Source organism: Quercus suber, unplaced genomic scaffold, assembly GCF_002906115.3.
Source record: "Quercus suber isolate HL8 unplaced genomic scaffold, Cork oak 2.0 scaffold_98, whole genome shotgun sequence".
Classification (NCBI taxonomy): domain Eukaryota; kingdom Viridiplantae; phylum Streptophyta; class Magnoliopsida; order Fagales; family Fagaceae; genus Quercus; species Quercus suber.
Genome location: NW_027069563.1, coordinates 951,711 through 963,833, shown reverse-complemented (window position 1 = coordinate 963,833; position 12,123 = coordinate 951,711). Strand labels below are relative to the sequence as shown.

General features: G+C 33.3%; 1 protein-coding gene across 1 annotated transcript; it reads left to right on the top strand.

Annotated features, from left to right (window-relative positions):
• Positions 1 to 1,245: 1,245 nt before the first annotated feature.
• On the top strand, positions 1,246 to 2,676 carry LOC136068087 (uncharacterized). The gene has a single exon (XM_065774754.1). It carries the CDS (start codon positions 1,246 to 1,248, stop codon positions 2,674 to 2,676), a length of 1,431 nt encoding a protein of 476 aa, XP_065630826.1.
• The last annotated feature ends 9,447 nt before the right edge of the window (positions 2,677 to 12,123 follow it).

The following is a 12,123-nucleotide window of genomic DNA, read 5'->3' as shown; positions in this document are numbered from 1 at the left end:
GTTAAAATTGTCAACCAATATAGTATTATAAAATTAATTTCACTACGTCCATTTAGGTCGTGAATAAGAGATTTGGGGTTCAATATTTACTTATACCAAAAATCGATTGGTGTTTTAATCTGATGATAAAGAATGCAATTATTAGAAGTGGGCGTCATAGGTTGAAACTCTATAAAAAATAAATAAATAAAATAAAAAAGATGTGAAAGTTAGGGCTATGATCTGATGGTGTTATAAAATGTGACCTCTAAAATCGTCCATATGGTTCGTCCGTGGAAAAAGAACGGAGGAAGGGCACAACAAAAAAGCCGTCCGTCCCCATCAAGCCTCGTCCGTCATGAATTAAGGACGGATGAGGCAAACATTCAACTTTGAGCCAAGGGTCATCCGTCCTTAATTAAGGACGGACGAGGCAAACATTTTGAACTTAAGTTTAGTTCTTATCCATGAACCAAGGCCTCCATTATTCGTGATGAAGCACCGGTCCAGATAAAGTAACTTCCATGGAAGTTATGGAAGTTACCTCTGACTTTGATGAATTCCTCGACAATAGGAACGGTTATCAGAGCAAGTAACCGTTCCATGTGCACTATATAAATATTTCTCTACGAAGAGGTAAGGGATTCGGATTTTTTTTTTTACAGAACAAAAGAAAGTCTCAAAAATATCTCTTTCTATTCCAGCCCACTGACTTTACCATCGGAGGACCCTAGACCGACCTCCACCGGTCTTTCTCTGATTGAATTTTGTTTTTCAGGACTTAACCTTCAAGATCATCGAAGCCCGGAGATTTTTAGCCCACTAATTTTCTAGGATTATCAGTTGGCGCCGTCTGTGGGAGAAATATTTGTCGCTCTTGAACTTGTTTAGTTCTGCGATTTCTTTCTCTCATAAAGGGTTGAAATGGTTCGGACAAGATCAAGGGCAACTAGCCCAGGCCCTTAACAGAGTAGAGATGCATCGAGTAATCCTCATCGCGATCGCCAATCTGCACCGGATATGCAGGCATCATCTATCCAACATATGCACTCTATGGCGGCTGCGATGGCGGAGTTAACTCGCCAAAATCAGGAACTACGGAGAGAGGTTAATTTAAGAAGGCAGACACATAGAGAGCATGAAGAAGAAGGGCAAACTCGGAGTCAAGAGGGCAGAGAGAACTTTCAACATGGGAGTCAATCAAGGGATACCACCTGACGAAGGGTACCCAACTTGAAAAAAGAGTTGGATTAGATAAAGAAGGCCATGGACGAAATGAAGGAGAATATGAGGAGGGCAAACCCAGTAGAGGATTTGGTTCATAGAACTGATTCTCCCTTTACGGCTTCCATCAATGGCCATCCCCTGCCACCAAAGTTTAAAATGTCTTCTTTAGATTCATACGATGGGAATCGAGATCCTTTTGACCACATTGCCACCTTCAAGACCACTATGCATCTTCAAGGAGTTCCAGACGAAATAATGTGTAGAGCCTTTCCTACCACTCTCAAGGGTCCAGCCAGAGTATGGTTCAGCAAATTACCCCTAAATTTAGTAAGTTCTTTTGAAGAATTAAGCAAGTTGTTTGTCAATAACTTCATAGGGGATCAACGACACAAACGTTCTACTTCCAGTCTGTTAACAATAGAACAGGGGGAAAACGAGAGTTTGCGATCGTTTATCACTCGATTCAATAGGGAAGCCTTGACAGTGGACGAGATGGACGACAAATTGCTATTAGCAGCTTTCCACAACGGAGTCCATTCGGATTTGTTCATCCACAAGCTCTATGAGCAAGAGCCACAAACCATGGCGGAGCTCGTCCATTCAGCTCAAAACTTCATGAACGCGGAAGATGCGATTATAGCTAAGAAAAGAAAGAGGACAGAGAAAATGGAGACAAATCGTCATCCAGAACAAGGCCTTCGTCCAAAGAAGGGACGAACGGACGACAGAAGAGACCGGGACAAGAAGACAGGACCATCAGCACGCAACCAGCAATATACTCCATTGAACATGCCACTTGAACAGGTCCTTATGCAGATCAAGGACGAGCCTTCCCTAAAGTGGCCAGAGAAATTGAAGGGAGATCCCAACAAGCGCAACAGGAACAAGTATTGTCGCTTTCATAAAGACCATGGCCATAACACAAATGAGTGCTTTGATCTGAAGCAGCAAATTGAGAATCTCATAAGGCAAGGGAAGTTGAGAAATTTCCTTGGACGAGATCACAAGGATGAGAAGTTGAAAGGGAAAGTAGAGGAGTCATCACGACGACCACTGGGCGAGATAAAAGTTATCATTGGGGGAAGTTTGGCAGAACGGTCATCCAAGACGAAGAAAGCATACTTGAAGGAAGTACAGAGCGTCCAACTTTCAGGACGATCGCCAAGGGTGAAGTCCACAAACGAACAACCGATTACTTTCACGGACGAGGAAGTTGAGAGAATCCATCATCCTCATGATGACGCTATTGTCATCGCCCTACTCATTGCTGATTACACAACTAGAAGAGTGCTAATAGACAACGGAAGCTCAGCAGACATTCTGTATTACCCAGCCTTTCAGCAAATGAGGATCGGACGAGACCAGCTCCGTCCAGTGCACTCACCTCTAGTAGGCTTTGGAGGAATGAAAGTACAGCCTGTAGGTACTGTTACATACCAGTGGTTGTTGGAGCATATCCACGACAGTTGACTACCAATGTGAATTTCCTAGTAGTAAAAGTTTTAGAAAATTTTTTTTTTTTTTTTTTGTAGAGAAAAAGGTTTCTTTTGAATAAACAAAATTTGAAATAGGGAGTTTCATTTTTTAAAACAATTTAAAAAAAAAAAAAAAGGTTTTAGAAAAGAGTTTATTTATAAAAGAGGACTGCCCATGTTTTTTTCTTAAGGGGGCCCAAAAATTCCATGGCATTTGTGAAAAAGTTTGTTTTGAAAACCATTTCTGCAAAATTACCAATTTTGAGAAAACAAAGAAAAAGGTAATTTTGGAAGAGTTTGATTGAAAATTTTCATCGGTTTTTCTTTTAAAGAAAAAGGGTTTGATTTTTTAAAAAAGCCCATGATTTTTACTTTGATGATAAAGTTTTAAGAAAAAAAGGTTTTGTTTTGAAAATCTTTTTGGTAAAAAAGTTAATTCCGAAAAGGATGGTTGGAGGAAAGTTTTTGAAAAGTTTCATGGGTTTTTCTTTCTGAGAAGAAAAAAAGATTTGAATTAAAAGATCCCATCATTTTTGCAGTACAAAGAGACTTGTATTGAAAATATTTTTATAAGGAAAATATTTTTGAATAAAAAGAAGTTAATTAAAGAAAAGTTTTCATGGGTTTTTATTTTTAGAAAAAGAAGTTTGGATCCTAAAAATCCCTTGATTTTTTTTTTTTTGAAAAAATATTATTCCCTTTTAGAAAATTTTCTCATTTAAAAGACTTCTTTGTTAAAAAAAAAAAAAAGGTTTTTTAGCGTAATAACTTGGAATTTAAATGACTAGAAAATTAAAGGACTTGAAATCTAAGAGACAAGGAAAAGTAAATTGCTTGAAATGTAAAACTTTATTGGAAAAATTAGATTTTTTTTTTTTTTTAAATTATAGAGATTTCTCCTAAATAAATTCTAATCTTGCCAAAGCCTTATGGATCCTTTACCAAAAGAAGAAATGGGAGTACAAGTCATTATCATTCTCTAAGGCAACATATCCATATTGTGCTTAAATCAAAGTTTATAACCCATTTAGGAAAAATGGGTAGAAAATATTTTTGGGTGATGAGAGAGAGATGAGAACAATATATCACAATATATGTATATATAAATATATATATATATATATGAGCATATCTATATAGAACAATAAAGGAAATAATAAAGAGTGCAATAACTAAAAAGGAGTGGGGATGAACAAATATATATGAACAATATAAAAATAGATGAACAACAAAATAAATGGAACAAAACAAAATTGCTCCTAGGTGCCTAGAAGTGGTGAGATTTTTTCCCCCTAAGGGTACTTCTCAAATAATGTCTAGGTAAAGGTATATTACCTATCGAGGAAACTTACAACAATAATACAACAATATATACACAAATAAATAAACATGAACAAAGAGACAGAGAGATAAATATAAACAACAAACTAGCAATGTAAATATAGACTAGGAATTTAAGAGCAAGAATAAAAAAGACAATGGATAAAAAGAGCTTTTTCGTATATATAATGTATGATGTTATAAAGAAAAGAGAGATGGGGAATGGGTATAGCTATATGGAAGCTAATCCATTCCCTTACAACTTACCCACTTACCCAAAAAGATTTTTTATTTTTTATTTTTTTTATTGAAGGAAAAGGGGGACTGAAAATTTTGGGAGGGATTTCCTAATGAAAAGAGGGAGAATTTTTCTCAATTTCTAGTCTATTTTCTCCTATTTTTCTAAGGTTTCTAGGCTATTTTTCATATATATTTTACAAAAAGGGAGGAGATATATATATAGGGAAAAGTAGGAGTGTGGACGCCCCCCAAAAAAATTTGAAAATTTTTTCTAGGTTTAGTCGCACATTGGGTCCTTAGTGATGTGACGCTTGTGTGCTTGTGTCTCTAGGGTGGGATGTGTGTATGTGAGTCCCTTTTTCTTACTTTTATTTTAGGAGTCACCACCAATCATTGGTTTTGTATTAACTGTGATTGGTCACCTAGAGGTCTAATTCGTTTTGAGTTACCTAATTAACTAAACCAACTTTAAAGCATTCATTAATTAAGGCAAACCAAAAAATCTCAAACCAAAGATCATGGACTCAAAAGTTTGGTTACATGTGGAGAAGGTGTTAGGCACCCCACAACGCTTATCTGAAAATAATACCTCATTTTAATTTATTTCAAACATGATCTTTTTGTAAAGAAATAGAATACTTGACATTTTGATTTTTGAGAAAAATGGTTTTGCAAACAATATATACATATATGTGCATGTGAGTAGGTATTTACCATATAACTAGCATGTACATATTAATTCCATTGAATATTTACAAACAAAAAAAAGTGAGGCATATACATATATAGGTAGCATGTGAGAGGCATGTGAGTACTAAACAACTATATAAATGAACTACACGAAAAGAGAAAGTTAGAAGAGTAGCACCATGTTGTCATCCATAATTTTCTCATTTACTATTATGCAAAAAAAAAAAAAAAAAAAGTGACAAATAAAGTTCGTTAGTGCCAAAGAAATAGGAGGGGTAATGTAAGCTTAATTGGTGTTCAATGGTCCAAGAAAATGAACCATGGACACAAATCTTTAACAAAACTAATCTAAGGAAAAGTTTGAAAGTATAAAGAAATATTTACAACGTCAACTTTTTATTTTTTTTGGAAATCATATTTTTTTTGAAAAGTTTTTATTAAGAAGTTTTGACAAAAAAAAAAAAACATTTTTATATATATATTTTTGAAGGAATTCCAAAGTGGTAATATATATATATATATATTAAAGAAACTCTTCTTTTTTTACTTAGACAAAAAATTTGGATTTTTTATGGAAAAAAAAGGAAGAAAACTTTTTTTTTTTTGAAAACATTTTCCAACGAGTTAAAAAAAATTGAAAACACACTTTTTCGATTCCTTTTTTTTTTTTTTTTTTCTAACGTGGTAAAAACATATTTTTTGAAAGCTTTTTTTTTTTTTTGGGTGAAAAATTCGGATTTCTCTTAGAAAGAAGAAAAGGAAAATCAATATTTTTTTTTTAAAACGCAAATATTTGAAAACACTTTTTTTTTTTTAACATAAGCTTCGGATAAAAAAAAAAAAGGAATTTTTTTTTTTTAATATTTTGACAACTCTTTCAAAGAAAGGAATTTTTTTTTTTTTATAGAAAAAAGCATGTTATCTTAAAAGGAAACTCTCTTTTTATTTGAGAGGCTTTATTTATTTATTTTTTTTAAAGAAAGATGATGAAGATTTTAAAAAGCATTTCCTTAGAATAGTGTGTAAAGAAATGTTTTACCCAAGCATATTTATTTATGGCAACTTTATTGATGAGAAAAGTAAAGGAACAACAATAATAAAGTGCAGAAAATAAATTGCAGGAATTTAAATGACACTAAAGTAAAGAGTTAAAATTCAAATAACATAAAAAGTAAATAACTGAAATTTAAATGACATAAAAAGTAAAGAGCTGAAATTTAAAGTACAGAAATTTAAATGACACTAAAAGAAAGTGCAGAAATATAAAAGGTTTATTGAAAAAAAAAGGTTTTTTTAATGTCTCATTTAAATAGATTTTAATCTCTTTCAAGCCTTATGAGTTCTTCATCATAAATAAATAGAAGTTCTAAGCCATCAACCATTCTTATGAGACATACATATATTGCGCTTTAATTGAGGTTTAAAAACCATTTAAGAGAGAGGATATAAAATCATTTTGTTTATTTAGGTGTCTAGATACACACTCACGCATGCGTACATATAGGTGCAATAAAATAAAAGGGAAGGGGGATTGCTTGAAATTAAAGGAATGACATAAATGTAAAGGGGGAGGGGATTGCTTGAAAATAAAATGGATGACATAAAATAAAAGGAAAAGGGGACTGCTTGAAAATAAAATGGATGACATAAATGTAAAGGGGAAGGGGATAACTTGAAAATAAAATGGATGATATAAATGTAAAGTAAGAAAGATAAAAATCCTAGATGCCTAGGTGGGAAAGGATTTCTCCTACTTTCCATACAAATCCTAAGAGATGGTTCAATACCCATCTATGGAGATAATACAATATCACAAGCAAGCAAATAATAATATGGACATAAAGATAAAGAGAGATATTTACAACAACATAGGGATTTAAAGCAAATAAGAACAAAAGGCAAGATAAATAAAATGATTTCATATATGGCAATATGATGTTTACATGAGAAGGATAAAGGAATGGGATGGGTGTAGTTATGGAAAAACTACCCCATCCCAACAAGCTTACCCACAAAATTACAATAAAAATGAAGAGGCTTTTATTTTTATTTTTTTATTTATTTTTATTTTTTTGTGTGATGGGTTTCCTAGAGAGGAGGGAAAAGAATATTTTCAGAATTTCTAGAATATTTTTCTCAAAATTTTTCCACTCTTTTCCTATTTTTTCTCCCTTTTTCTCTATCTTTTTCTTCTTACTTTTCACAAAAATGAGGAGGTATTTATAGAGGAAGAGGAAAAATGGGAGGCTAGCTAGGTGTAACATGTTGCACATAGCTAGCCTCCCACTTTTGCCACCTCATTGGGCTTATTTTGTCTTTTTCTCGTTTTCTAGTCCAATCTTCGCGCAGGTGTTTCAAGGACTTTCCAAGCTCCATTTTCTTCAAACTTTATATGCCTAGAAAGCTTTGGATGTCTAGTTTTCAATAGTCTTGGTCTTGAACAATTTGGAGCTACAATATTCAAGTTATCATGCTCAAAAGGAGGATGACGTAGTGTTAAAAAAATTTGTGACGTTTTTCCTTAGAAAATTTGCACCTTCCAATCCGGGGCAGATATCATTAAGCCCTTTTTATTAAAAGTGGACAAGACCTTATTCTTCAAGATGGTAAGCCGGATCACTCCAGTGCCTGCCCAATCAGTATAGTTTATTGCACGAAGTCGACTAAAAAATTGTCTATTAAGAAGGAAAAAAAAAATGTGAGATTTTTATTAAGGTTTTTGATATTTTGGTGATATTTCATCTGTCTTAACTCCAATTTTAGCCCATAAACTATCATTTCAAAGGGAAAAACATTCCCTATGAGATGGTCCAAAATTCAACACGATTCAATGGTCTAATCAAAAAGTCAACTTTTGTACCATACCTAGTTAGGGTTTTAGCCTTGGTTGCTATAAAAACAGTTTTTAAATATTGTGACCCTTTGATCCACTATCCAATCATGTTGTATTTATTTTTTCCCTTTTTAGGCTTTGAATTTTGTATTTTTACACATTTTCTCAATTTTATTTTTTTCTATTTTTTATTTTGGCATTTGTTGTGGAGCGTGAATTAGGGTCAAACAAAATACAGTATCGACAAGAGGCTATGTGACAGTGTTCTGGAACACCACCACAAAGCAGCCTACTTTTTCTCCAAGTTTTGGCTTTTTTTTTTTCCCTAGTTTCTAGTTCGATTTTCATGTTGCTATTTGGAGGCCTTTTTGAGCTTTGATTTCTTTAAACTTGATATTCCTGAAAAGCTTTAGATGTCTAGTTTCTATAGGCTCTAGCTTTGCTTGATTCAAAGTTACGATCGTCAAGATATTAAGTCTGGAAGAGAAATGACGCAGTATAGGAAATTCTGCAACATGTTTTTTGAAAGATTCATTTTTTCCAATCTGTAGCAGATATCGTTGAGCCCTTTTTGTGAGAGGTAGTCAAGAGATCATGCTTCAATCTAGTTTAGATGAATCACTCCAATTGTTGCTTAGTTGTTACAGGTTTTAGCATGAAATCGGTCCAAAAATGACCATTTTGACATGTGAAAAAAAGTGAAACATTTAATTAGGGTTCCGAAGTTTTATTGATATCTTATCCGTTTTAACTCCGATTTTGGCCCATGAACTGCTGTTTGAAAGGGAAAAATATGTCCTATGTGATGATCCAAAATTTAGCCAGATGGATCAAAAAGTCAACATTTTGACCATCCTTGATTAGGGTTTTTGGTCTTACTTCTTATCATAAGGGATTTAATTGTTGCAACTTTTTGATTCACCATCTGATTGTGTTGCATTTATTTATTGCCCCCTTTTGGTTTTAAAAATCATGATTTTCACTTTTTTAAAATTTGTTTAGAATTTTTTCATTATTTTGACATGTGAATCGGGGCTGGACAAAATACAGTATCGACAAAATATCATCCATCTATCCACCTTGTTAAGTGGGATGTTGTTATGTACTCCTAAAACGATGTTGTTATATTATTATTGAAATCACTGAATTCAAAATAATAAAAATAAAAATTTTGAAAAATGAAAAAAAAAAATTTCTGTTTTTTCTTTTCCAAATTGAAGGGAAAAAAAAGTGAAAAATTTAAAGCTCCTCTCCTCTACCTAAAAATAATTTTTTTAAAAAAAATGGCAAAGAACGTGAGATTACATGAATTCAGCCAAAGATTTATATCATTACAAATTTTTTGTACTTGAATGGGAAAAGCAATGCAAATTAGGGTTGTCCATAGGTCGGTCCGGGTCGGGTTTGTGCCCAACCCAGAACCGAACCACCGGAATCGGGTGAGAAAAAAATGCACCCGCCGCCAACCCGCCATAGTAATCAGGTCGGGCAATTCAGACCATCAACAGGTGTCGAGCGGGTTGGTCGGAGTCTTATATCTGAGAAGATGGCGAGAAAACAATGAAAAAAACACAGATCTAACGAAGAAACCCAGATTCTGACAATAGTTTTCTAGATTCCAATGATATTTCCCTTAGATTCAATGAGATTTCGCCAGATCCAGCAAAAATCTCACCGGATTTGATGAGATTTCGCCAGATTCGGTCAAAATCTCACCAGATCTAAGGGAAATATCACCAGAATCTGGAAATTTTCGCTAGAATCTGGAAATCTTTCGGTTGGTTGGGGCTTTTCAGGTTTTAAGGGAGGAAAACCGAAACCGACCCACCAGAATCATTTTCTGGTGGTGAAGACTCGCCGTCGACCCACTGGAGCAGTCAGGTCGGCCGAATTCGAGTCGGATCCGGTCAGATCTTCGGGTGGGTCAGGTTACCGAATCAATTTGGGCAGCCCTAATCCAAATGAAGCGGAGCATAAGGATTTAACCAAAAAAAAAAAATTCCCAATACAATTTCTATACAGATTTTCTTTTGCCCAAAAAATCAACTACATAAATTCAACCAAATTTCTATCAATCTTTATACTCAGATTTAATTTAACAAAATACACAAGTTCAAAAAAATACACGTCCAAAAGAAGCCACCACTTTCCCAACAACCAAAAGAAACTTGCTAATCAATAAATTGAATTAAATTAATCTCACTATTTTACACCTAAGAGGCTAATTTTTCACTGAAATTCTATGCTAACAATTTGACCCAAAAAAAAAAATTCCAAACCCTAACAACTTATGTGCAATGGTCACTTTATAAGTACTAAGTTCTTGTAGGGTGAAGGGCAAGTGACAGGGTTTAAGTCTCCAAGAGGGAGTTTTACACACATATACACTTAGATTAGACTATAGTAGAATTTTTATCTAGTATAATATATATATATATATATATATATCTCTCTCTCTCTCTCTCAAAGAAAATATTCATTGTGCAAAAATTCAACAAATTAAAAGGAGTAGCAAAGTTGTTTCACCTACGAAAGTTGTGTCTCATGGGAGCAGTGTTTCTAGATTGGAGGTGAAATAGTAGCATTGAAGTATCAAATCTTGGCGTGGTTGATGCAGTCAAGGGGAACAATAGAGAACAAATGAGAGAGGGAAATAGAGGGGGAGATTGCAAAGAAGAAAGGAAACATGGAGGGGCAAGGCAAAGGGGATGATGAGCTCATGTAAGGAGGAGAGAGAGGGAATTGGAGGGGGGGGGGGGGTAGGGTGGTGAGGGGCTAGGAGTAGGTAGAGAAAAATCTGGGCTCTAGGGTTCGGGTTGAAGAGAATAGTTGACATTCAAAAAATTAAATTGAACTCAAGATTGTACAACTAAATTGCTAAAAATTTTGTAGTTAAATTGGCATCTCTTAGAGTTTTCAATGGAATGCTTAGGATTCAAATTCCGTATCCCCCATTGTAACTATTGAAGAAAAAAAAAAAAAGATTGTATAACTAAATAGAAAAAATTAATTGACTTTTAGCTACAATGCTAGAAATAAAAAAATGCTATAGATCATCATCCACAATTGAACTTGAAGATATCAGAATGAGGGAGAATTGGAGATTAAAGAAAAAAAAAAGTATCTTTTCATCTTTAAAAAATATATATTTTTAATATATATATATATATATATATTGGATTTTTTAATATAAGAAACTAAAAAAATAACCAAAACAGCATTGTTTTTAGGAAACCTAACAACACAATATAACAGAATTAGATGGAAAGGCCACATTATAAAAGTAATATTTATAGGACATAAATCAAAATTTATTGGGCCTTAAAAATAGTTCACAAGCTAATTAAAGAAGTTGCTCAGGGCATTGCTTCAGACAAGGTGATTGGTGGATTGATGAATTAACAAATCAATGGCTTGATCAATCTGAAATGAATGGGTCAAACCCAATATTTTTGTAACGATTATAAATGTGGTGTGATTTCGAATATGTTCAGACTTCAGAGAGAGAAAAAAAAAAAAAATAGTATCTATTTTGCAAAAGTCACTTAGGTCCAACCCAAACAATGATGTATAAAAAAGGCCCAAATCCCATCCCAAAAAATGGGTTTTTTTAAAGTGGTTGTAGTAGGAATTTTATTTCCCTCCTAACACTGTTTTAGCTTCCAATTGATGTGCACTAGTATCAGGTGTGCCAAATGCTAAAAAACCTCCCATATCAGATGTTTTAAATACTAAAAATTTTTAGCATTAATGAACAGTATGTAAGATAAAATTTAAATTTACAGCAAAAAATAAATAACATAAACATACCTCCAGCTATAGTTGTTAAAGTATTTTTTTTAAAAAAAATTACCATATGATAGTGTATACAAAAGGTGTCTTCTAATCTATAGCATTTTCCTTACATATTTCCTTTTGATGGAGACAGGCTATATATATAAGCTAGACTAGGGACTCTTTTAAATTAAGATTTATTCCATAACCCTCTTTCCATTAAGGAGTTTAAAACTTGTAATTTCAATTTGTTTATTAACCAAATGAGTTATACCAATTGAGAGTTGCTTAGAAATTGTTATTCACCATAACATTTTTTATAAATAAAATTTTTAAGATATGAGTTTTTATTTATTACTTAAATGTGGGTCACATCAAGTTTTCTTAAAATCTTATACAGTACCGTTCCAATTTTGTCCAACACCATTTCATGATCTTTGACTAGGGATATTGTTATGATTTAAAGTTAGATTAACATAGTTTTCTTTATATTTCAGTATAGATATGACATCAAAACATAGGACACTCTTGAAGACACTTTTAGGTGGCATCAATAAATCTCAGTTACTAGGGAAGGTTCATGAT